General features: G+C 42.0%; 3 protein-coding genes across 4 annotated transcripts; 2 read left to right on the top strand and 1 right to left on the bottom strand.

Annotated features, from left to right (window-relative positions):
- The first annotated feature begins 369 nt into the window (after nt 1–369).
- Nucleotides 370–6,034, top strand: LOC117830001 (tectonic-3-like). The gene is made up of 15 exons (XM_034707871.1): nt 370–417; nt 536–959; nt 2,630–2,744; nt 2,818–2,915; nt 3,037–3,149; nt 3,254–3,362; nt 3,573–3,685; nt 3,786–3,824; nt 4,034–4,108; nt 4,191–4,310; nt 4,393–4,491; nt 4,574–4,677; nt 4,772–4,919; nt 5,408–5,542; nt 5,639–6,034. The coding sequence occupies exons 2-15, from the start codon at nt 620–622 to the stop codon at nt 5,882–5,884; spliced, it is 1,854 nt and encodes a 617-aa protein (XP_034563762.1). The 5' UTR covers nt 370–417; nt 536–619; the 3' UTR covers nt 5,885–6,034.
- mto1 (mitochondrial tRNA translation optimization 1) lies at nt 5,914–11,283 on the bottom strand. Its single transcript, XM_034707868.1, has 13 exons — nt 11,059–11,283; nt 10,123–10,325; nt 9,832–10,031; nt 9,622–9,739; nt 9,234–9,532; nt 8,954–9,066; nt 8,542–8,732; nt 8,294–8,424; nt 7,792–7,996; nt 7,476–7,647; nt 7,277–7,386; nt 6,999–7,156; nt 5,914–6,222 (listed from the first exon to the last, which is right to left on the bottom strand). The coding sequence occupies exons 2-13, from the start codon at nt 10,310–10,312 to the stop codon at nt 6,052–6,054; spliced, it is 2,058 nt and encodes a 685-aa protein (XP_034563759.1). The 5' UTR covers nt 10,313–10,325; nt 11,059–11,283; the 3' UTR covers nt 5,914–6,051.
- A 2,337-nt stretch (nt 11,284–13,620) lies between these two features.
- On the top strand, nt 13,621–26,694 carry LOC117829987 (ataxin-2-like protein). Of its 2 annotated transcripts, none has more exons than XM_034707850.1 (23): nt 13,621–14,356; nt 15,968–16,007; nt 16,263–16,319; nt 16,989–17,060; nt 17,256–17,415; nt 17,814–17,935; nt 18,246–18,337; nt 18,901–19,149; nt 19,296–19,705; nt 19,786–19,869; nt 19,972–20,076; nt 20,239–20,319; nt 20,481–20,542; nt 20,788–21,131; nt 21,255–21,324; nt 21,443–21,577; nt 21,782–21,845; nt 22,083–22,264; nt 22,396–22,534; nt 22,683–22,792; nt 22,935–23,114; nt 25,724–25,892; nt 25,997–26,694. In XM_034707850.1, the coding sequence occupies exons 1-23, from the start codon at nt 14,232–14,234 to the stop codon at nt 26,044–26,046; spliced, it is 3,102 nt and encodes a 1,033-aa protein (XP_034563741.1). In that variant the 5' UTR covers nt 13,621–14,231; the 3' UTR covers nt 26,047–26,694. The 2 variants fall into 2 exon arrangements, with proteins under 2 accessions (XP_034563741.1, XP_034563740.1); XM_034707849.1 differs by having other exon boundaries at nt 22,068–22,264.
- Nucleotides 26,695–26,700: the final 6 nt, after the last annotated feature.

Genomic DNA, 26,700 nt, shown 5'->3' with positions numbered 1-26,700 from the left:
TGAAATCTCCCCCCAAATTTGTTGAAGAAATTCAAAATATACCTGAAACCATTGAAAATAATGAAAGGACCAAGAGCACTAAAGATGATGATTCCTTAAAATAATTCCTCACTAAATTTTAAAATTATTCCCTCTCCTTACTCAACTTATTTTATTATTTATTTTCTAATATATGTAATTTTTCTCATTTACCTTATATTAACAATTAAAGCTGTATTGTTTCTGCGTCCTTAATGTTTGTTTATATATGATGCTGCTTCTGAATGTACCCATTGTTTGTTATGTACATCTAAAATAAAGTTGAAAAAAATATATATATAAATACTGTCTGTGCGTCTTTTCCATGTTTTACGGTAGTTCTGTTAGTAACGGAAGTCAAAGTGACAACTTCCTTAACAACAAGAAGCTTACTGTTCGGTGAGGTGCTTTATACAGTCTATGGTGTGCTCACATGCTTAGCTAAATTTATCTACGGCTTACGTTTTATTTTTAATTGACGACTTATTTTAATGCTGTTTGATTTTACCGTTCACAGTAATTAACAGTAATGTGTCTAAAGTTGGAACAAGCGACGTAGGAGATCACATTAGACTCTGTTGACTGATGTCTGTCTGAAGAGATGAGTCCCCTCCTGTGGTTCTGTTCGGTTCAGATCTGTATCTTGTTGTGCGGAGGTCTGGCTCACGCAGCCACAGACTCGGGGGGGACCTCCACCGTCTCACCCGGCTCCACAAACACAAACTGGGGGTCTTTCAGCTCAGCGACCCCTCCTCCTTCTGGTAGTTTAGGTACAGATGAATCAACCGGTGTCAGCACCACTGAGGCCGTCCCTTTGGACTCCACCCTGGACTCCACTCTGGACCCCATTGCAACAACAACGTTAACCGTGTCTGAGGCTCCTCCCACTGTGGTCACTGAAACCTCTGCAACCACCAGCCCACCTGTCGTGACGTCTCAGGGTAACTTAAAGCTGCTGTTGGTAGGAATGGTGTAAAAAAAACCTGTACTTTCTTTCTGCTGGGTTTGGGGAAAAGGTCCTTATACCAATCGGTATTCATCTGTAAGTGAAGTAATGAGGTTATGGTTAAATCTCTGTGTTTTCCAATGCCTTTGTATCAAGTAATGTTATCATTCCCCTCGTTCCGTTATCATGGACCAATCAGAGCTACTCCCCACCCCTTTGTCCTGATTGGTCGAGTGGCTGCCCCACTACTTCCCCCTGATTGGCTAGGAAGCCACTACTTCCTCATGGAACCAAGCGGCAACCCTCCGGTCTCAAACTATGAAGCCCATGCGGAAGTGTTATAAACTGCAATTCATCGAGAATCCGCTTGAGGCTGGCTGCAGAAACACCGGAAACCACATAGACACCAATTCAAAAAAGACGATCTTTGCAGCATAAATAAACATGTTTACAGTCTGGTTCAAAAAACGGCTTGGATCTATGTAGCGGTTCAGAAGATATTTAGATTACGAGTTTTTGCCCAAATAAGGACATGACTGACTTGATTCCAGGATGGGAACACATAGCTGTTGGCTCTGAGGCTCAAACTCCGCCTCTTTACGTCATACTTTGCTTGGTTGAGTTCCGCATTCCAATATGGCTGCCGCCGTTGATTGGCTTCAAAACAGCGTTCAGGAACAGATTGGTGGCGTCACGGATTCTACATCCATTATTTATACAGTCTATGCATAGAACACGCACAGCAATCTTTTGTGGGCGGGGTTACAACAGCAGAGAGGGGAGGGGTACCGATATCTGAAAAACACAGTGGCACTTAATATCAACCAGTTCAATTATACAAAACGTCACTCTTCATATCCATGCCGTATTCTTCCAGGGAAAACTCCCATTTCAGATATCTACATTTAAAGGTGCAGTGTGTGATATTAAGCTGCATTTAGAAGTGAAATGAGTGTATAATCACCTGAATATTAAAGTTAAAGTTTGTTAACTCAGAATGAGACTTTTATATCTGCATAAGAAGCAGGTCGTCCTCCATGGAGACTGCCATTTTGCACTGCCATGTTCCTACAGCCGCACAGGACGGACAATCTAATATGGGCAGTGTGTGTTTTTGTATTCAGTAACTGGCTGTCGGGTTGGAGGACAAATCCGAAAAGAGTGGTGGTTGTTTTGATGGTAAAAACTTGACAAATGGGGAAACGTATGTATTAAACGTCACAAGAGCTTCTTGTCCTCCAAGGCCACCATCGCTTTACTGATAGGAGGGGTGAAAAAGGAAGCATGTTGCTCTACATTCCCACTTTGTACACACTGCACCTTTAAGTTGATGATAATTTAAATTTCAGATCGGCCCATCCAAAAGAAAAAATACTCCAGATACCCCTTATGTAATATTTTTGTCAGTTTCTGGCTTTTTCAAGTTTCTCTAAATTATTTAACCTGCAATACTTTTAAAAATGTGTCTACAGAACCATGTTTTAATCCTCAGACTCATTTTCGTATTATTCCTTTCTATTGTTTGAGAGATTTGGAAACACATTGTCCCTTTGGGAATAATGAAGATATCCCTTATCCGTAAAGTTTATCCACTGTTGTCTCATTTGTGTCTTTACAGTAACTTTGACTTTCCCTGACTAACACAGGCCTTCTGTTGTTATCCAGGTTGTCTCTGTGACTTAACCCCTGATTTCTGTGACATTGGCTGCTGCTGTGACATCGTTGATTGCAATGTCTCAAACTTGAGCACCATCTTCACTGGATGTCCACATAAACCTATGTAAGTGTATAAAGTATTAAAAACTCAAGTGCATTATTTTTCTTTTCTTTAATTTAAAATGATTATTTTACAGCTCAGGGGTCTGCATTGAGAAATGGCTGATGTTCAGAGCTAATGTGGATTCATCTCTTGTCACTGTGACTGACTCCTTGTTTTGCGTCCGGCCTGAAGGTACACATATACAATGAGAAGAAGTGAATGATTAAAGTACAAGGCAGATATTAAAAGAAGAAAATGTAAGAATCCTCTTCTCATGCTCTCTATAATTTGTTTTCAAACCTCCTCCCTGAAGATAATACAACACAGTCTCTCCAAGCTCTGCCTCAGTTTCCAGCATTAGGAGACTCGTACCATTTCTCACCACCAGCACCTCTGGGCAGCATATACAGCAGAGACTTCTACCGGGTAAACAGACTCATTTAACTATATCCAAGGTGTTAAAAAACAAAACAGTCAAGACTTAGTGTATCTTTGGGTGTAAAAATGCATAAAACTCTTCATGTTTCCAGGCTGATGATGTCATCCTGACTTATTTCAACAACTCCTCTGTGCGGGGTCTCCTCCGTCAGCCATCTCCAGGGGCTGCTTCTGATTTTTGTGTCAACCGCAATCCTGCAAGTATGTAAATGCTGTGTATACAGTTGAGCCAAAGGCAAGTTGTATGTCAGGAAATGCACCATAAAACAAGCAGCTTTCTCATGTCGCAAGTTAGAGAAAAGCGACTGTAAAAGCAGGTTTTGCCAGAGGACCACATTGTCTTTCATCAGGACTTTTAACATATTAGCTGATATAACTTTTGTTTTTCAAATCTTTTCTGTCTTTTCGCAGAGTTCCTGAGGTCCATGTCTCTGTCTTGTACCCGCATGCTGACCCCTGATTCGTGCTCCACGGACCCAACTCTCAATGCCAGATCCTATTTCTCCGACTTTAGGCTGATCAAGGTTAGCATGGTCGCCACCTCTGATCAAACAGTCCTGCAGGACATTTTTATGGTTTGAAAATAACTTTGAGAATCAGCTAACCTCAATATTTGTATTACAGATTCCAATCATTGAGTCTGCAGAGGTCTCAGACTTACTGGTAAGTTACAGATTGCCAATACAGCTCAAAGCCTTAACTTGAAAACTGGAGAAACACTTTCATGTCAGGATCAGACGCCTCTGTGCAAAATCATCAACATTCAGGACACAGATTCTGCTGCCGGCTCATGAATGTCTCCTACATCAAATGAAGTGCTTCACATAAGCCCCACACATTCTTAATAAGAAAAGATCCATGCTTTTTCACAGGTTCCAGTAACTCCTCTGTCTGACTGGCCTGCACCAAGTAAACAAAACAACTCCTGTGTTAATGTGGTGAAAAAGGTGAGTAGATTAAATCTTAACATTTAGCTTTTCTAAATCACAAATAGGTCAAACTCTTTCCTTTTCCTGTCTTCTCCCATAGGTGGAGTTTGTGATATCATACACAGGTAGAGGGGAGCTTGTGAATGCAACAGTGAATGTAACCTTGGCTAAAGTGGATCCAAATCAGTCACTGTCGCAGACTCACTCTGTGCAGTTTAAGGTATCCTGTGATTTCCAGAGTCTTGATCACTAATGGAGCAATGATTCCGAAAACTAAGATGATGATGTTTTTTCTCCTCCAGTTGATGGCACCCAGTCCCACCCCAGGTGCACCGATCCCTGCAGTTGGACTTCCCACTGGATCACCTGTTATTGGTCGCTTTGATGAGGACTTGAAGCCTGTATCCTCAAAAAAACAACTTCAGTTTAATGGCTTCTTTAGCGACATTTATCATAAGTCAAGGTTCCTTGACGGTGAGTCAGCTGACCACTCTGGGGTTGTCGCAGGGTGGGGAGTGCTCCTCTGACCCCAACAGACGAGCACCTATACTCTTCACACACAACACCATTACAGGCTGCACATTCAGGTACACTCCTTTTCTCCCGCTCTGTCATCTCCAATTTAGCAGCTTAGTTGTAAGCTTAAAATGAGTCCTGCTTCTTTCCCTTTGTGGTGTGTAGTTCTCCATCCAGTGACTGCTCAGAGCTGCGTTCCTACATTTATGGGATTCTGCAAGGACTTGCTACTCCGGATCTGATTGCCATGAACTCTGGCTCCCAACCGGACTGGGCGAGGGTCATCACCCAGGAGTGTTCTGTCAGCCTGCAGGTACAGCACAGTCGGAAACACAACATTACAGCCTTTGATGTTACAGTTAATGGTCTGTGCCTTTGAATGGGACTTAGAGATCTCTAAATTTGAATTCAGTCTTTGTAGCTCTTTTTGCTTTGATACATTTCTTTGTGAAAGGACTAGTGCTTTTAATTAAACGCTGTGTTACCCTCATAAATAGTCTCTGCTTGGTTTGCAAAGTGAAACCATTTGAACCTGCATTCTCTCTAATAGCCAACAGGGGGCGACTCCACTTCTTCAAAAATAAGTCTGATTGGAACCAGATCAGAAAATGATCCTTTTTCTCAGTTGATTTACTTCAGTGTCCATCCTGTCACCTAAAAATGGTGAATCCTTGTCTCATAACAAGTTGGCAAAAGCCAAAATACCTTACTCCTGAGGAAGGGGACATCATGGTGACTTCATACACTCGTCATACACAGTCAATTGTCTATTTATTTACACTTTTTATGTTTCATCTTAAGGAAACGTGTGAGTCAGGCTGTTTCCTCCCAACCTCTCTGTCTATCCGAGTGCTGTGGGCTCGGCAGGGTCTCTTACATCTTCCCCAGAACTACATCCTCGGGGCCAAGTACATTTTCCACTGTCAAAATGTAAAGGTAAGCTCTCCAACTGTGAGGCCAGCATTTTAAAATTCCTACACATTTCCAAACCTTCATAAAAACATTCATTCTCTCCTCCTTGTTTTTTTTCAGTGTCCTCTGTTGTCTCCCATCGCTCTGACCACAGAGGTGACGTTTGTGGACACTACAGTTTACCCACAATCCCCCTTGGGCTCACCGCAGCCTGACTGGAAGTATCCATTTGGTTTCTTCACCAGAGGCTCTGCTGAGCTGGATGGACACATTGTTACTAACAGCAGTGACAGGGAGAGGGTCACATGGAGTTTAATGCTGTTCACAGTGACGTTACTAACAGGATTAGAATTCTTCTTTGGGTAGCTGGATCACGGTTGTAAATTTATTGAATGTGAAAGAGTTTTCATAAGGTAGTTTTATTGTCTTAAAACTTTTTTATACAACATTAAAATACAAAAAAAACTTAAATTATTATTTTGTACACTTTATGAATAAATACATTTTTACAAGACATTTGAAGGGGTCATTTTTCACTGAGGTAGAGATGCATTTCTTGCACACAGCTCCTCCTCTGTCTCCTGTTTTTGGACTGGTTTGCTTCTGTGTGATCTTCTCTCCCTCTTTTCTGTGTGGTGTACATAGTTTAGGAGATGGACGATTGCAGCTGGTGTTATACCTTGCAGACGTGTTGCAGCGCCCAACTGGAAGACAGACACAACTTTAATTAGTCTTTAGTTTAAATACTTTTTCTTTATATAAATATCAATTCTAAGGCCCATTCTCTTCTCTCGCTTGAGTCATTCTTTTATCTTGACCCTTTTGGACTACTGCAATGCACTTTACACCGGCATTAACCAGGCCTCCCTCCCTCGCTTACAGGTAATCCAAAATGCGGCTGCTCGCCTTTTAACAGGAAACCGCAAGTATGAACATATCAGCCCCGTTCTCGCATCCCTCCACTGGCTCCATGTCCATTTTAGAATAAATTTTAAGATTTCAATGTTTGTTTTTAAGTCACTACATGGTCTGGCAACTCAGTACATCTCTAAAATCATTCACATCTATGCCCCCTCCAGAGCACTGAGGTCTGCTGATCAGATGCGTCTTGTCGTGGCAAAAAGCCAACAAAAAACGAGGGGGTGACCGAGCTTTTTCAGTGGTAGCTCCTAAACTGTGGAATGAGCTACCAACCCAAGTCAAAATGGCCCCCACTCTGGATACTTTTAAATCACGTCTCAAAACTCATATTTTACTCCCTGGCTTTTAATACAGCATGAGAGTTTATGTTGGTCTCTGTTTGTCTTTTAATTTACTGTATTTTAAATTTTACTACTATTTATTTCTACTGTTGGTATTTGTTGTGCAGCACTTTGGTAACCTTGTTTTAAAAATGTGCTATATCAATAAAATGGATTGGATTGGATATATAGAAGCATCAAAACAGAGAGAAAAAAAATGATTGCCGGGTCAGACTCACAGTGCTGGGTCGAACTCTGTCCAAAATCTCTCTGACTTCCTGGGACAGTGACACCTGTAGAGAGAAGTAGTCCAAATCCTGTGGAAGGGACATGTTCTCCTCCTTCTGAATCCTCTCGATCTCTTTCTTCTGCATGTCACAGTGAGGTCGGTACACGGCTAAAAACAAGGATCAATGATGTATTGATAAATAATTAGCTGCGGTACATTACTATAGCTTAAGATACAAGACATACAGGTTAATCATATAGCTTGTGGAAGCTAAACATCAGCTTTTACCCTCTATTTTGAGTCTTTGCCCAAACTCCATGTAAGGTGAAAGGCACTCTGGGAATGTTGATGCCAGCATTTCAAAAGTTACATCCTTGTACTGCAGCAGATCTGTACCTCTGAAAAACAGAAGCCACACAGCAACAGTCAAGACCAGAAAATCCATCTTAAATGTGGCTCTCACTGTTCCCACAGAATCAACACTCACGTCAGCACGGTGCTCTTAGCCTCACTCATACGGACGTCTGGGAGCTTTTTCCTCCACTTAGGGGTCGACAGAGTGAGAGCCTGCAGAGCTGCCAGAGCATCCTGTAAGGTGTCCCTCACTCTCACGGCCTCCTGGTAGCGGAAAGAGGACACACATCCTACCTCCTCAAATCCTGGAGGAGGAGAAAGCAGAAACGTGGGACCCCTAATGAATCGACACAACTTTTTATTCATTGACAACAAAGTCCTACAAAAACAGAAGAATAAAGAATAAAAAACAGCTGTGTTGTGCTACAAACCCCTGACACTGGACCCACCTTTTAGAGTGAGGCGGAGGTCAGCGTTGTCCGGCCTGAGAGACGTTCGAAACTCAGCTCTGCTGGTGAACATGCGGTATGGCTCCGTGACGCCTCGACTCACCAGATCATCAACGAGAACTCCGATATAACTCTCTGTTCGTGACAGTGATAGTGTTGGCAAAGAGAGCGCAAGACGAGCAGCATTCACCCCCGCCCACAGACCCTGCAAGACAGAAAAAAGGGTTAATTGTATTTGTTTTAAACCAATTATTATTATTTATTTTTTTTTAATTTGGGGGGGGGGGCTTTTACAACTTTTATTTGTAGAGGAGAGGACAGTGTATAGTGCAGGAAGGTGGAAGAGAGTGGGGGAATGACATGCAGGAAAGAGGCCACAGGCTGAATTCAAACCCGGGCCAAACGCCTCATGGGCGCGCAACTTAACCATTAGGCTAAGTCTGCGCCCAACTGTATTTGTTTTTAATGAAATGTATGTAGTGTACAGTGAGTGTGCAGCGACCTGTGCAGCCGCCTCCTCGTATCCTGTGGTTCCATTTATCTGACCAGCCAGAAACAGACCCTGAGTGCTTTTCACCTGCAGGGCCGGGCTCAGCTGGGTGGGACACACAAAGTCATACTGCACACCATAACCTGGAGGAAAACAAGACACACTCAGGCAACTCTTCACCTTGAGACCCTTTCACTTCTACTCTACATCAACGAGATTCTTGATACTGTGAATGATAAACAGGATTTAGGGCAGCACACCAGGTGTGTGGATCTCAGCTTTGTGCAAAGGAGGAATTTCTCTGATGAGGCGGAGCTGCACGTCAGGGGGCATCGTCATGGAGAGACCCTGAGGGTACAGAAGGTCAGAGGTCAACCCTTCAGGTTCAAGCCACACCTGGTGCTCTCTGCCTGGGAAGCGGAGAACTCGTGACTCAATGGAGGGGCAGTATCTGTGAGAGACAGAGGAGAGGGTTAGAGATTTTAAGCAAATTGTAGGATGACTTGCTTTAATGTTGAGTGTGTGTTTGTGTGTGTGTGTGTGTGTGTGTGTGTGTGTGTGTGTGTGTGTGTGTGTGTGTGTGCGCGTGTGTGTGTGTGTGTGTGTGTGTGTGTGTGTGTGTGTGTGTGTGTGTGTGTGTGTGTGTGCGTGTGTGTGTGTGTGTGTGTGTACCTGGGGCCTTTGGTGTCTTGCTGTATGTGACAGTTGAGATGAAGACTCTCTTTCACCACTCTCTCTACACCAAGTGTAGTATAGGTCAAGTAACAAGGTAGCTGGTCTTCAGGCTAAAGAGGAAGGTAGTTTCAAAATAAAAGCTTCAATGATGAGAACAGATTCAATTAAAACATAAAACAAATGAAAAATAAGAATAATAAGTATCACTTAATGGACTGCAAACAAAAGTAACTTATAGAAACAAGCACTTGGAAAAGGTACTTGAGATTAACTTCACCTTGCAGTGTGTATGAGTATTTAGGAAGCTGAATGGAGTCGGTTCTGAGTCAGGGGGATGAATGGTCGCCAGTGAGAAATCCACCGAATTCTTTACAATCCTGGGAGGTGTCCCAGTCCTCAGCCTGCCAGTCCTCAGCCCGAGTCTCTCCCTCAGTGTGTTTGACAGCCCGGCACTCGAAGGGGCATCTCCGATCCGACCCCCGGGGGATGTGGTTTGGCCCATGAAGAGGGAACCAGATAAGAAGGTGCCGGTTGTAAGAACCACTGAGTGGGCTGAGATGTTGTTGCTTCCATTTGCTGAGAAGACATTGAGAAAAGGTGCAACTTGTTTTTCTGGTGTCATAAATTTATTGAATTAAAACGTCTCTTCATCTAAAATACCATACCCAAACGTATCCCTGTGACTCTGTGCTTCCCCGGCTCCTCAGCGTTTGGTTCTGACACCAGCAGTTCCTCCACTGAGCCCTCAACCACAGTCAGCCTGGGAGTAGACAGCAGCTCTGCCTGATTGGCACACACACAGTTAATGACAATAATTCAGCTTCAGTTCAGTTTCAGTGGTAAACACATAACCTAAACATGTGTGTATGATATACCTGGATGAACTCTCTGTAGCGCTGGCGGTCCAGCTGAGCCCTTGGACCCCACACAGCAGGGCCTTTCCTACGATTCAGGATGGAGAAATGGATCCCAGCCCAATCTCCTGCCCGACCACACAAACCATCCAGAGCATCTACCTCTTTCACCAGCTGGCCCTTACCTACCCCTCCGAGAGACGGGTTACAGGACAGGGCACCTGGATACAAAGGTAAGAAAGAGAGAGTTAGGAAAACCACCCAGAGAGAAAGTCACATTTTCTTCTGAGTAAGCTGACCCCTTTCTCTTACCGATGGTGTTTATTTTCTGTGTGACCAGCAGTGTCTCAGCTCCCACTCTTGCCGCTGCTGCTGCCGCCTCTGTCCCAGCATGACCACCACCCACAACGATGACATCATACTGCTGTCGGGCAAGGTGACTGGCATGTCTGGAAACCAGAACCAGGAAACTCTGGAGCGGGGGGAGCCTCTTGGTCAACATGTGAGATGCAAACCTTTAGGATGAGAGTTATATGGTCAGACGTGATGTACTTTTTCATGGAAGTAGAAAATAAGTTTGATCCATTACAGAAACTAAAAGTGAGATCATAATATATAATCTGTGACAGTTGCTGCTTAAAATGTGTCCCTTGTGAGTCTTCCAAGCTGCCTTTAATTTTAGGGTTCCCTAACAGATTTATTCACGTTGTTGATTATGGTTGAGAAGAAATTATTAGTAAACCATAACTCCCATGTTTGAAGATAGATAGATAGATAGATAGATAGATAGATAGATAGATAGATAGATAGATAGATAGATAGACAGATAGATAGATAGATAGATAGATAGATAGATAGATAGATAGAGCTTTATTGTCTGCCCCAGATGGTGGCAGAAATGCTTCTTTGACAGGGCACAAACAGGCGCATACACTTCACAATAAAAACAAAAACAGAAACAAAAACATATAGCACTTTTTGGAGTATTTCTTTGATATTAAGACAACATTTGTTTGTGAGAAGCCCTCTGATGAAGTGATCATTGATTTGTTGACATTAGTTACCATTAGTTGCTGGTTTAAAAAAGTCATCTACATTTACAAAGACAGCTAGATTGAACTGTATTGTATTCATATGAGTAAAAATCGGTCTAAGATTAAGAATACAATTCTTAATAACATGTAACTTTGAACATATGTGTACGACTATCACAGTAACCAAACCACCTAAAGTATTAAAGGCACTTACAGTTTCTGCAGAGGATGAAGTAAGTCTTTCCTTTCGCGGAGGAAAACTGTAAACAAGAAAAGAGTGGTGATATATAAGGAGAAATTACAAAACTCCTGCTATGTAACACAAACGCTCTTCCCCTATGGAGGCTGCCATGCTGTTTGCAGCTTTAAGTCGTAATAACTGTGGTATAGGCGCACTGGAACCAGCTAGGCTGAGGTTCGTTTGCAGAAGCAATGGCTGCCTAACTTGGGGAGCTACGGTGGCCCTGAAGGACAAAACAAATGTACAAAAGATGAGACACTTTTACAAAGTTGGAGACAAATTTACATTTTGGAAAACATTTAAACAATTTTATAAAACAAAATGACATCAGCAAAACACTTTTACCAAGGCCAAAACAAATTTACATTTAAGAAAATAAATTTACAAAAGATGAAACACTTGGAGACAATTTTACAAACGATGGAACACTTTTACCATTTCTCAAACAAATTAACATTTAATTTTTACGGAAAGGGAATGTACCAAATACCGGCAGTGATCCAGAAGTGATCGAGTGAGGGATTATTTAGTTTGTTTTGATGGAGAGAAACCATAGACTGTATAAAATATGGACGTAGTATCCGTGACGTCACCCATCTGTTCCTGAGAGCTGTTTTGAAGCAAATCGACGGCAGCAGCTATATTGGTAATGCGGAACTCAACTAGGCAGAGTGTGAGTCTCTTAGCCAATGGCTGTGTGTTCCCGACCGGGAGTCACGTCAGTCATGTCCTTATTTGGGCAAAACTCATAATCTTAATATCTTCTTAACCATCACGTTAGAAAAAAAATCACCCCCCGTACAGTGTGTGCCATTAGAGAGATTAGCGTTGTAGGGCCAAGCCGTTTTTTGAACCAGGCTGTAAACATGTTTATTAATGCTGCAAAGATCGTCTTTTTCCCATTCATATCTATGTGGTTTCCGGTGTTTCTGCAGCCAGCCTCAAGCGGATTTTCGATGTATTGCAGTTTATATCACTTCCGCATTGGCTTCATCGTTTGAGACCGGAGTTTGCCGCTTGAGAGAAACCAAACGGAGATGGACATGGTTTACATATTAATCCTCGGGTCTCAGAGTGAGGTGTTAGGCCTCAGATGAAAAAGCATCATGTCTCCAGAAAAGCTCTGTCATATCTCCGCAAAACCTTCATCATGTGTCAGAATCCAGATGAAACAGCCTCAGACCACATAGCTTCAGGCTAAACGGAGTCAGGCTAAAAGGAGTCAGACTTAACGGTTAAAGTGTTCCGTCGTTTGTAAAATTGTCTCCAACTTTGTAAAAGTGTTTCATCTTTTGTAAATTTGTTTCTTGTTTCCTTAAATTTACATTTGTTTTGGCCTTGGCAAAAGTGTTTTGCTGATGTAACTTGGTTTTATAAAATGTAAAAATGTTTTCCAAAATGTAAATTTGTCTCCAACTTTGTAAAAGTGTTTCATCTTTTGTAAATTTGTTTCCTTAAATGTAAATGTATTTTGGCCTTGGTAAAAGTGTTTTGCTAATGTAATTTTGTTTTATATAATGTAAAATGTTTTCCAAAATGTGAATTTAATAGATAAAATAATAATTAATATGATTTATATAGGGCTTTTCTTAATACTCAAAGTTGCTTTACATAAAATAAAAGTAAAAATAAAACAGGTAAATAAAACAGAACAAGGACAGAGGTGAGGTAGGGGTAGAGGTCATGTGTTGTATGCTTCTTCTTTTTTTTAAATGTGTCTCCAACTTTGTAAAAGTGTTTCATCTTTTGTAAATTTGTTTTGTGCTTCAGGGCCACCGTAGAGATCAGTTAATGAATGAAATGAAGTAATTAACCCTCCTGTTATGTTGCGGGTCAAATAGACCCATTTTCCTTCCATTTTAGGTAATATATGCCTTCCAAACCAGCTAAATACAGCATGCAAATCTGGGCAGCATGTGACAGAAGAGATGTCGTGTTAATTTATAAACATCACTACATAAAAAAAATAATTCTAAATTTCAAATACAATAAACAAAAATCTATGTCATGTAAAACTATTGTATTTATATTTAGGGCTTTTCGATGTACATTATAAAAAGTTTTAACATGAATTTAATAAAGAAACAAGTGAGTTATCCTCATTGAAGCATGATCTGTGAGGATTAAAGAACACTATTGCAACAAATATTGATTTAAATGGTCAGTAATGGAGTTAATAATAAGATTTTAAAAATGTTTATTAGGATTTTTTGGGGTTCTGACACTTTTGGATCATTAAATATGCCCCGGAACATTATTGATGTCCCAGAGAAATGAACACAACAGGAGGGTTAAAGAAGAAAAGAACAAAAAGAACAAAACAGAAGCATGTTGGTTAAAAGTTGTGACATTGGTAAATATTGAGACTCTGAAAACATTTTTTTAATGATTTCATGTAGTGACTGCCACGTGTACAGCAGAACACCCATCGTGGCAGAGATAAATCACTTATGTAGATTCAATGCATGGGTCACTTATAGACAGTATCAATCCACGTACGCGCGCCCCACTAGTAGGTCAAAAGCGCACGCGCACGTCCACGCCCCCTCCCCCTTCCAGCCGGTCTCAGCCGCGCGCGGATTGAGTCAAGTGAACCTACCGAGAGGTGGTGTTGACCGACCGCAGCAGGTTTTCATTGAGAAACCTGAAAAATACAACTTCTCAAGGCAACTGACAGCAACGCAAGGACCTTACATTTTTAACGGAAGGGTCGGCGGTACCAGAGTTGAGGCGAAACGGCGAAGAGAAGAAAGTAAATCCTGAAGTGAGCTTGGAGGATCAAAGCTAATGCTAACTCTGCTAGCTAAATAATTTCACGGAAACTCGTGTCGTTTTATTAGTCACCTGCTTTGACATAGACACTGTGCTCACACAGTAGATAGCTGGGGGAAATTAAGTAAGTTATATCATTCACTTAATATAAATAGTGTGATCTCCTGCCTTAACATTGTAGGCCATAAGCGACTGCTGCTCCATTAGCAAGATTAGCTACAATAGCCGGTCTTCTTGAGGTCCCACCGGCTCTGCTGTGCTCAGGACAGGTGATACTCAGGACAGGTGATACTGCTAAAGATAGTTTCAAAAACCTGCTATCAGGGTTTATAAGTTAGCACACGTTTGGTGTTGTCTAAGCCTTGTGCTTCGCAATGCTGAAACAACAGCAGCAACCCGGCTCAGGCGGGAGAAAGGCGTCTAACGGAACCTCGGGCCCCGGTGGCATGTCTTCCCCAGCCAGCGGCATCAACAGTGGCAGCAGGACACCGACCGGGAGGTGAGTTGGTGCGGGGTTTTCCTTCAGGACAGACCGGGGATCGCCCTGTGACTAAGAGGCCTACCGGTGAAAGCGCTATGCTCAGTGGGCGTGTCCAGGAAACAGAGCTGTAGTCTGGGCCAATGAGAACAGTTTGTCTTTGATTGACAGGTGAAGGGACAAATCTGGTTAAAGCATATTAACATACAAGGGAAACAAAGTTTTTGAGGCCTGTCAATACTAGGAAAAGGACGCTTTTAGAATACGATACACTTATATCAGTGGTGGACAAAGTACACAGCTTCATTACTTAAGTCTAGATCATCCAGGTCAAATATAACTCCAAAACAAGTGAAAGTTGCCCTGTTAGATTATTACTTGAGTTAAAGTACTGAAGTACTTGCTTTTGAAAATACTTAAGTAATCAAAGTACTTTTTAAAAAATCTTAAAACATTGTATTTTCACAAAGTGCAGTAAATAATACATAAGAATACATTAGGTTACATCATGTTTATTTAGAAAACATAACTTCAAATCTGTAAAAGCTATACCATGGAATAAAAACAGAAACTAAGTTACTACAAGCACAGACGACTTAGTTTGAAATGTTCATCTAGAATGAAACAAATGTTACGTAGCTCAACACGCTTTCTCAGGTTGGACTGTGAATTTTTGTATGTTTAGGCAGAGTGGGAAACAGGGAGAACATTTCAAACATTACGTATCATTCTTCATTTCAAAAACCTCTAACAGAGGCTGAAGATATGGACATGGGTGCTCAGGTGGATAATTATAACCATCATTACCACCTCTAAATGATCTGTCTGATCTGAGTGAAATTTGCTCTGTTTGCTCCATGTTCAACCGTGAGATCAGATTTCAGAAAAGAGAAGGAAATTCATGAGCTGACTTCAAAGCAAAAGTAGTGAGTAACTAGAGCATTGATAGAAATGTAGTGGAGTAAAAAGTACAATGATTGTCTTCTGAATGTAGTGGAGTAAAAGTAATAAGTCCCCCAAAAAATAATACTCAAGTAAAGAACAGAAACTCAAAAAAAAATCTACTTAAGTACATTTACTTGGTTACTGTCCACCACTGCGTATATCAGACGTTGTTGTAACTTGACAATGCAAGATAAAGCAGTTGTGTTATTTACAATGAATACATTCTAATACCGGCATAAGGTCATGCTTCATCTTGGAGATAAGCGTGTGTTTTATGAACCACTGTCAGCTTCATCCCAGTCTTTGTTTTGTAACCTTTAAAACAATCTCATGCATGTATTGAGGACACAGAGCCCTTTAGATGCATCTTGACCCCTTATTGAAAACAAGCAGAATTAAATATTGGTTTTAAATCACCTTTACATGTTTCATCCAAAAATGTAGACGTGACTTGAATGATGTAGCATCCCTTCTGCTTTCATTATTGCAGATATAGCTGATCAGAGACAGTTTTGGCATTCCATAACATTGCAGATTCTACTGCACAAGAAATACAAGTGTTGTCAGCCTACATGTACAGGATGTAATGTGTACGCTCCCATGCCTGTCCTTGGCAAGTTTGGAAACAAGTTATGCCCTTTATGTTTTTGGCAGTAGAACATGCTTTAAATGTGCTTTCCCTCTCAGGAATCGACCCTCTGCGAAGCCATCATTCCAGTCATCACCTGTGAGTATACTGATGCAACAGCAGAAAACAAACACACACCGTATTGTGCATATTGTTAAGAAGAAAAGAGCGATTCTAACGACACAAAACATAACTTTTTACTTTATGTATCAGAATTGGCAGCCACACTTCAGGATGTGGTTAACACTGCGTCACAATGACATGGATTTAATTTCTGACAATGTTAAATATATGGCAATTTATTGTGATTCATTGAGACTGGTTGATTGATCTTAAACTTTGTCCAATCTGCAGGGGTTCGATGGTGTGTACAACAATGCTAGAATGCTTCATTTCCTCACAGCTGTTGTGGTGAGTGATTTCTTATTATCAATGTTCCTTTCATGTGTTGATTATTATACAAATGAAATACTTGCATCACACCCTTTACCTTAATGATAACTGTTAGAGGTACGATGTAATCTGCACACTCTAAAGTGATCTTTTCTTTTTGATCTCCTGTGCATTAAATTTATTTTTAGCTCTGTACTGCATTATTATTTTTATTATTATTTTAACCATTATTATTTTAATCATCACTTTAACCTTTATTTATCTTATTTAATTATTTATTTATTCATCTATTTATTTCTTGTATTCACCTGATCTTGTTAACGCTACCTTATTTTTTTTATTTTATCTTTTCTTTCCACTATGACTTATTTTATTAATTTTACTGTATTGATTTTATTTTATTTTTAAGTATTTTATTAATAATCCTGCCTTTTATAATTTTACCATTGCTGCTGTTTTCTGTCTCTCTGTTATTCTGTAAAGCACTTTGGGCTGCATGTTTTTATGTATTAAAAGGTGCTATATGAATAAAGTTGAGTTGAGTGTGTCCCAGGAAGTTTAGCGTAAAATACATATGACTGTGAAACACAAGCTCCACTTTCTTGACTTTGTAGAAGCAGATTTTGTACATCCCATGTAGCCTGAATGAAGCCTTAATTTTGCATATTTTATACTTTCTTTCCTCAGGGCTCTACCTGTGACATTAGAGTGAAGAACGGCAGCGTATTTGAAGGCATATTCAAGACTCTCAGTTCACGGGTAAGAAGCTCATGTCGAGCACCCTGCCTCCTGCTAAATTAATGAAACACTGCAAGTAATCCTTTTGGTAATCTGCATATAATAGACTGGCTTTGAGGGGAAATTATGTATTTTCTTCATTTTCTTCGGTTGTTTAATTCCTGCTCTGTGAGTACACTAAGTCTTCTGCTGCCTTCCAAATGTTTGATTGTTTAGTGTGAGTTGGCTGTGGACGCTGTACACAAACGCGGTGAGGAGGAGGGCCCAGCATCAGTTCCACCACGAAGGGAGGAAATCACAGACACTATGATCTTCAGCCCCTCAGACCTAGTGACTATGATCTGCAGAGACGTCGACCTAAACTTTGCCACCAGAGGTAGGAACTACTCACAATGGCAGTTACTCACAGACATGCAATCCATTTGGAGCAATTATTCGTCTTCCTTTGTGTGCAAGTTAGCTTTAGATTGTGGTCGTGCTAAGAGCATAGTTAATGTGAATAAATAATGACTAAGTGCACAACTCTGGACGTGAGGAGTAAAGTGTGTGAGTTGCCTGTGTAAAAGCCTCGAACAGAATGATTGTGTCTTCAGCTTGTCAGGAGAAAGAGAGAAAAATGATTCATTTGTATTCTAGTCTGATTTTCCGCTTTGTTACAGAAAGAAAATAATAAAGACTTTTCACAATTGGAGAATTTGAAGCGAATGCCGGCTGCAGACAATCTAACCAAAGATTAAAAGAATAATTTCATGTTGTTTGTTTTCTTTGATACAGACACCTTCACAGACACAGCCATCAGCTCCACCCGCGTCAACGGGGAACACAAAGAGAAAGTTCTGCAGAGATGGGAGGGAGGAGACAGCAATGGAGAGAGCTACGATTTAGAAAACGATGCAGTGAGTTGCTTTGGATCTGAAAAGCAAAGAAAAAAAACACACTTTGTATAGATGTGGACTCATTTGAACTCAAACATGCTGCCTTTATTGTATTCACTCCTTACCTTCAGCCTCTTATTTGGTTGATTTGTCATTCCTCAGTCTTTTGCAACAAGTTGACCAATAATCTGATTTAGTTTGCAATCTAATGAGCTTTAAGTAATCATAAGTAATCAGTATTTTCTAACATGAGGTAATAATGTAGCAATATTAAAAAGTCTTGATTCCCACCATTAATCTTTTGATCTTTCTTTTTTTACTCTGTCTTCAGTCCAACGGTTGGGATGCCAATGAGATGTTCCGTTTCAATGAAGTTAAATATGGAGTGACGTCAACGTATGATTCCAGCCTCTCCATGTATACGTGAGTGTCATAAATCCCTAATAAGATTAAGTTAAAACATGTAATAACTTAGTTTTGTTATAATGTATTTAGCTGACGTAACATAAAAAAAGAAAGAGGATGTTGTCTCATAATGTGTTATCACATGATTTTTGTAAATGCTCTGTTCTGATTGGTCAGTTTCAACATTCCAGGGTTCGTTATTTCTTTATAGCCAGCTTCTGTTGTGAATTAAAGGCTGCCAGACACTCAGTATTCATGTCTATTGAATCAAAGTTGTGTGCTTTGCTGTGATGTTGCTTCTTCTTGCTTCTGTGATGTAACTACAAACTAAAAGTGTACGTCTGTTCATGATACGATGGATCTTAAAGGTTTCCACTTCCACCAAAACACTAAGATTTTAGATGATGTCACCGGTCATGACAACCTGAACTTGAGAAAAGAAAGACATTTTTATTTGTACGATGGCGTAAAACTGGACCTTATTTCTTGACTTCTTGTCTGAAAATAGTCTGTACCACCTTGACCCTTTACCAAGGCAGATATTAATCAATAACTGATCCCACTTATTTCCTGTTATCTAGTGTACCACTGGAGAGAACCAACAATGACAACTATCGGCAGAGGGAGGCACGCGCCGCTCGCCTGGCCAGCGAGATCGAGTCAAGCCCTCAGTATCGCCATCGTGTCAACCTGGAGAACGATGACTGCAAAACAGAGGAGGATAAGTTCAGCGCTGTGGCGCGCGACAGCGGCGATCGTGAGAGGGGACGTGAGAGCCCTCGTGACAGGGAGCGAGAAAGGGGCCGAGACAGCCCCGGGGCTGGCAACAGGTGAGAGGGGATGTTTGTTTGTTTGTTTGACATGTGTAGAGAAGTGTTTCTCTTAGTATTGATCATAGATTACAATCAACACAAATGTGATGTCATTCTCTGTCAGGTTTATGAGGCCTTTGTGATGCTTTATGGTTCTTTTTCAGGGAGGGAAAGTATATTCCATTACCTCAACGCCAGAGAGAGATGAACCGCGAGCGAGCCGAGAGAGGTCCTGGTGGGCCTCCATCCCACAACCGTCTCAGCGGAGGTTATCGCTCCAACCCTCCATCCTCCTCTTCCCCAAGACCCCCACTTCCATCTGCTGCTGGACCTCAGTCTGGTGCCTCTCCCGCAGAGAGAAGCAGCCCTCTGTCAGGCCGTGGAGGGGCTTTTGCTCCACACCACCAACAGGGGAGCCCCAGCCCAGGCCCAGGCTCTGGCCCCGCAAGCCCAGCCACGCCCGCTTCTGCTGCCCCATCCTCAACCAGTCCCCCTGCTCCACACGGACACACAGTCCCTCATTCCCAGTCACTCCCACACTCGCTATCTGACGCTGGCAGGCCCGTAAACGGAGGTAAGACTGTAAAGTCTAATTAGAAAATGTTTAAATGGAAACTGAGCATGTGGGGAAATTAAAGTTTCTTTCTCTTTCAGTTTCCAGAACGTCTCCTAAAGCCCAAAGACCTCCACAGTCGAGCCGAACAGCCCGCACTTCAAACTCACATTCTCAGTCTACAGGTACATTCAATCACCTGTGCTGTTACAATATCCTCTTCTTTTATTATTGATGGATTACGCCTGGAACTTAACCTTCATTTTTCCTCTGTCCTGTCCTCGCAGCCACTCGGTCTCCTAAAACCCAGGACACGCCTTATTTGGACACATCGTCCGTCACCCTGCCTCCCGGGAAGACGTCTGGCCCCGCCCCTCTTTTCCCTGTCGATGGTACTTTTTGTTTTTTTCATGAAAAGTTTGAAATCAAAGTCAAAACCATTAGTTTCTAACACAACATGAACTTCATTCTTTGCCTCGCAGTAATCAGTCACAAGTATTGTAGGGGAAATCAAACAAAGCGCTCTAACTAATTATTTCCTTTTGTCTTCACAGTGAATGAGATCCTCGGTGCAGCTGCAAAAGAACGAGCAGCGGAGATTGCCGCCAGCACAGAGGAAGGAAAAGGTGGTAAAGGTGTGTGCTACAGATTGGTACAAATTAAAAGTGCACTAAATCACAAAACACCTGACTGAATCGTGTGCATAGTTGCATGTCCTGTTTGTTTTCAGTCACAGCGTCCAGTCGATTTGAAGCTCTCACATTTTCATTAACCTTTGTTTCCTCTCCTCCACCAGCTCCCTCCGTTCAGCAAAGGTCGCAGATTGAGGAGCTGCGGAAATTCGGCAAGGAATTCAGGGTAAGAGTTCAGTTGCCTGTCCATAAAGCGTGAAATGAGAAAATCTGTGAACAATCAAGAGAGAGTGACCGGAGACAACACTGGTGTTTGGTGACTTCTTTCACCCAATGTTTTATGTCTGAATCTGTAGGACATTACAAGCAACATTTATTTTGAGACGTGTATCTTTTTACATATCTTTTTGCCATCTTCTTCATCCCGACTTCGCCTCATCTATCAATACTCCTCTCTCTTTTTATCTGTAGCTCCAAGCCAGTGGAGGCAGCTCCAGCTCTCCCAGCTCCCCAGCAGCAGCGACCCCTCCTGCCATCAGTGAGGTCGCCCAAACAGCTGCTGCCAAATCCTCCCCGTCAGACGCTCACCCTGCTTCAGAGTCCAAACCTCAGTCTGGCACTCCCAGTCCTTCCCAGCCTCAACCGCAGCCCTCACCCGCCCCAGCTGACGACGCCACCAAGGACACCACAGCCTCACCTGCCACCACATCAAGCATTTCAGACAGACACTCACCGGCCACCCCGCAGCCAGCGAGGACCCCGGGAAGTGACGACGCCAGGTCTGAGACAGGGGAAAGGACAGAGGGCGTGGCAGAGTGAGTAAAAAAAACAAACAAACAACAGTTCCCCATAGAAAAGTGTTTGATGCGCGTGTTAATGTCATTGTGATTGTCATTTTTTAACATATGTTCCTTGTTTGTTTTTTTTATATCTTGCAGCCAAGTGAAGAAATCAACATTAAACCCCAACGCTAAAGAGTTCAACCCCATCAAAGTTCAGATGCCCATGGTAACACAGTTTATTACCATAGGAGCTACTTTCGTAGTGATCCATATTCCTCCTTTACATTTTACTGTAAAATCTAATGTATGTGACAAGGCCCTGACTTCTCACTGTTGTCACACAGACAAAGCCCAACACTGCGCCCACCCCACCTCGGCCCACTCCCCCGAGCCCAGTGGTTCTCCAGCACCCAGGCGGACAGGGGCCCCTTTACAACGCACCCTACCTGTCCTACGTGTCACAGATCCATTCTGTGCAGGTAAACAAACCAAAACACCCAAAGACAGGCAGCTGTTTCTTTCCTATGGCTTAGTTTAATATGTTTAAAATGAAAACTATCATGAACCCAAGGACAATCTGGATGGTTTTATTTACTTCATTGATTTCCATATGTTGAAACAGCTGCACTGATGAGAGTAAACCTCCACTATCCAATGCTTACCTCACAATCATTGTCTTTCAGCCTCCACCAATGTACCAGTACACCATGTCTACAGTCGGCCAGGGAAAATACCCCAGGACTAAAGGTAAATACATACAATGTTTTTATTGTTCCATCTATACAAAATCCCCCCTAAAGTGTAAGTTTTATGATTTTTTTTTTTTATCAATGCTCCTATATTGTACAAATTTCTGTAACTTAAGACATCAGTGTGGTGGCACCTACTTTACGAAATCATGATCCAAACAGTCTCCCACTGTCGGCTTATCAGTGTATTTAAAAAGATTCTCCCTCTTCTGTTCTGTTGTCTTGATAACACCAGGCTCAGTCGTGGCTCAACGCACCGACCATGGCACGTCAGCACCCCCCATGTTGCAGGCTGCAGCGTCAGCAGCCGGGGCCCCTCTAGTCGCGTCCCCCTACCCTCAGTCCTACCTCCAGTACAACCCACAGCAGTACAGCCAGCAGCAGGTCATCCAGGCCATGACACCCTACCCTGGACAGGTAAGACCCCATAACCTCTTTCAATAGATCAGATTTTGAAGGGTTAACTGGCAAAAGGTTGTTTAGTTTTGAAATAAAATGAATGACACACACACTTGAATCCTTATCCTTTTTTCTTTCCCCTCTGTCAGCCCATGTACTCAATGCTGCAGGGTGGAGCCAGGATGATTGGTCAAGGCGGAGGCCCCCACCCACAAGCACTGGGACCCCCAGGAGGCCCTCAGTTTCCTACACAGGGAGACGGACCTCAGGGACAGCAGGGCATCTATGGTGAGTGAAACAAGCCTGCAGTGACGTTTGAAACAGAACATCTGTACGCCCTTTACGGAATGTTCTGTATTTCAAATCACATGTGTGAGCATCAATATTGGTGACGTAAAGCCTTATCTTGCCACTGATTGTCTTCTTCTCTGTTTAGCTCAACAGTCTTTCCCCCACCACTCGGGTGCAGTTCATCAGCCCCAGCCTTCTAGTACCCCCACAGGCAACCAGCCCCCTCCCCAGCATGCTGCACCTAGCCCAGGACAGGTAAGATACCCAGACACCTTTATAAAAATTCAGAGGTGTGATGTGTTATTAGTAAGAAATCTTTGCATGTTGTCTGTGAATTCATAAAATCATTACAAGAAAACCTGTATCATCTCTTGATATTTTGACACTCTCCTTTCAGAATGCCCAGTCAGGCCCACAGCCCCAGTCTTTGTACCACTCAGGTCCCCTGTCAGCACCCACACCACCCAACATGACCCAAGGCCACACGTCTCCACAGGGCTCTTATCCCATCCAGGGCTACAGCATCCACAGCCACCAGGGCATCCCACAGACATATCCTCTGGGACAGTTAGCACAGGTATGGATCCATGGTGCTGCTACTCTTTCTGCTGTTTAACCAATTTTTGATGGAAACATAATTTATTAAGAAACTCTGACTCACACTATGAGTATCAAAAGAGATCACTTCCTCTCCAAAGCAAACAAACCCTGTGACTGAAACCTGTAAAACATTTCCATTCCTGTTTCAGTGTCTTACTCAGACTCATGTAAGAAAATACATTGTTTTAAAAATGTATAAATTATTATGTTGAAATGCTGAGCATTTCAAAATATTGTTATTCCTAAACTTTAAACTTATTATTATTATTCCATATTCCGTTACCGCTTTCACAGCCTTCAAATTTTGACCGATTTTAACCGTTCAACTTTTCAACTATTCAGCTCCTTTACCTCTTTCAGGCTATATCTTTTCACATATTCAACCCTTATACTTTTTGAATTATTCAACTTTATTTAAAATGTATTTTAACATTGGGTATGGTTACATGATGTTTTTTAATTCGGAATTAATAATTCAGAATTAAATCATTCGGAATTAAAGTTTTCTCCTTCGCGCTTACATGGAAATAGTAATTCTGAATTGAGGTTTACATGGAAAACACGTTTAATTGTTTTTATTCAATTCCTCTTAACGTCTGGGGGTTGGGAAGGGTTCTGATTGGACAGGGGCGGGTCGTATTTACGTTTACCGGAAGAAAACAGACTCCAGTTCCTGCTTCTTTCATTTTCGGTTACAACATGGAACACCACACAATAAGTACAACTTTCGCTTTTGATTTTGATTATAGTTTTGAATAAGCAGCTCGACACAAACATCCTGTTCACTTTCGTCAGCTGAGGAGGAGAAGAGAGGTAGAGGACCGGAGAAGGGAGGCGGATGACTGTACTTTGGCGAATCAAAGCCGGTTAGTGCAACGGCTGCTCTACCTCAGCCTGAAATATTTGCCCGCCAGCGCAGAATATATGCGTCATCGCGACAGGACAAGGGAACGAGCATGCGCAGAACGACGTGAATTAATTTAAAGCGGAATGAACGTATACATGATCGAGGAATTATTCAATTTGGATTTAAAATCAGAATAAACCAGCCACTTACATCGGATTTAAGTTTAATTCGGAATGATCATTTTCATCCGGAATTAGGTGTTTACATGGTCATTTTAAATCTTTTTAAAGAGGATTTAATCTTAATTCGGAATTAAAAGTCTCATGTAAACGTAGCCAGTGAAACAGATGGGGCCGAATCTTCAAATCCACTTCAACTTCTTCAACTACTACAGCTCATAGCTTCAGCATACTTTCACTTATAGACTCCATTCAAACTTTAAACTGTTCACAAGACTTTCAGCTATCTACACTTGTTTCACTTTTTTGATATCTTTCACAGTTTCACAGATTTCACTGTTCAAAAATTCATCAAATTTCAGCTCTTCCCTCACTTTAACATTGGTGTGTGTGGGGTGGAACTCTGGTGAGCAGAGTGAGAGGTTCAAAACTTAGAGTGGGTAGGCTGGGAAAACAATGGGACATGGCCTCTGGAAAAATTGCCAGAAAATCCACAAATTTCACTCCACATACACAAATAAGACATCAAAACGTTCCCTGTCTTCTCCTGCTTCTGTCAAAGAGGTAACCAAAGCAAAATATTGTACCGTTGAGCCAGCAGGTCACCAACTGTCAGAGAAAGTCTCTCTGCTCGGCCATCTGCCGTAATGTTAAATATTTCTGGAGGGCAGCACACGTTTCACTTTTCTTAACTCGCTGCCCTGACTACATTTCTGACTGTACAGAAATGAAAAACACATCACTGTGTTCATCAGAGTCTTGTGATGCTCACGGTTTGATCCTTTTTTTGATAGCTATTACGGTTATCGCACAGTGTCGGCATATGTAGACCTAACTTTTCCTCATGAATCCCATTCTAAATCAACTGTCAAACAGCTGGTCACCATGGCAACAGTTAATGACAGTTGGAGACACAGGTTTTTCAGATGACCTCATCAGTGCTGAAACACACAAACACGCACGCACACACAGGTGATTCAGATGACCTCCTCAGTGAGTGACAAACACACACACACACACACACACAGGTGATTCAGATGACCTCATCAGTGAGTGACCAACACACACGCACACACACAGTTTTGACATTTCCATAGTTTTTCAAGCAGTTTTATAGGTGTTACTACTTCTACAACTTCTACTTTTTCCACTTCTACCTTTTTCCACTCCTTCTACATTTTCCACTTCTACTTTTTCCACTCCTTCCACTTCTACTTTTTCCACTTCCTTCCTTTTTTCCACTTCTTCCACTCCTACTTTTTCCACTCCTTTTTTCATTCCTACTTTTACCACTCCTTCCACTTCTTTCCAATCCTTCTACTTTTTCCATTTCTTCCACTAATTCAACTACTTCTACTACTCTTCCACACATTCAGCTGTGTTTCACAGCTTTCAGGCTTCAGCATTTCAACGCATTTGCTTTCAGGAAATGCAACCTTTCTAGTTTATATTAACTTCCAAACCTGATGTGATTGACTAAACTCTGACTGCTACAGCCCTGACACTTTTAAGTGTTTTAAATGTCTGTCTTGAATGTAACTGGATTTCTCAAATCTCCAGGCCCACGTACAAGGAGCCATGTCAGGTCCCCACCACTCGGGGAGCCACGGTGGGCCCCAGTTAGTCATGTTACAGCCTCCTCAGCAGGGTCCCGGCTCAGTGCCCCAACATCCACAGCACGGACCTCAGCAAGGAGCACACCAACACTTCTATATAGGGCATCCACAAGGTAGGAAACACAACACTAAGTCAAATCCCTTATCTGTATGGTCACATTTAAGTGTTTTTTAAGTGTGTGGTTTGTCTTTATAGTTTGTGTGTTTCCTTCCACAGCGATGCAGGTACCAACACATCCTGCTTCCTTCCATCAACCTGGAAACTAACCCCTATCTACACCCTCCCCTCCTAACCCACCCCAAAAACTGCTCCCAGGAATGAGCCCTGACATCCCCTCTACCTGCTGGAGGTGAAGCCCAGACTGAGCGCCACACTGGGGAAAGAAAAAAAAAAGACATTATCGTACACAGGAGAGAAGAGGACAAAAAGTCTCACAGCACCTTATTCTCCTGCCCCACATTAGGGGGACCTTTTTAATTCTAATGTTGAAGATTACAGAGGAAAGCAGCGGTGTCCGACCCCCCCCCCCCCCCCCCATCCCGCCGCTGCCATCATGCTCCTCTCTCCAGCTCATTCCTGTTTCAGAGACATGAAGCACCTTGCTGGGCGGACCAGTCGCAGAAGACACTTAAACCTAAAGTGTTTTTTTTGCCATGTGAGGTTTTATAAGTACCATGACACAAGAGGGAAACGCAGACTGTGCCGGATTTTCATGAACGCAGCATGAGATAAAAGCAGGGACTGAAGGAGGGGTTTTTAGCATTTTTTTTTTAACTCAATACAGTAGTTAAAGCCACCCCCTTTTTGCCCTTCTTCTCTCCTGTAGGAAAATATAATTAATAAAAAATGGACAAGACAAAAAAAATATTAAAACAACAATGACCAAAAAATAAAGTTTTCAACTCAACTACAAATCTCAT

Source organism: Notolabrus celidotus, chromosome 18 (genome assembly GCF_009762535.1).
Source record: "Notolabrus celidotus isolate fNotCel1 chromosome 18, fNotCel1.pri, whole genome shotgun sequence".
In the NCBI taxonomy this organism is placed as follows: domain Eukaryota; kingdom Metazoa; phylum Chordata; class Actinopteri; order Labriformes; family Labridae; genus Notolabrus; species Notolabrus celidotus.
This window is presented reverse-complemented; position numbering and strand designations above follow the sequence as displayed.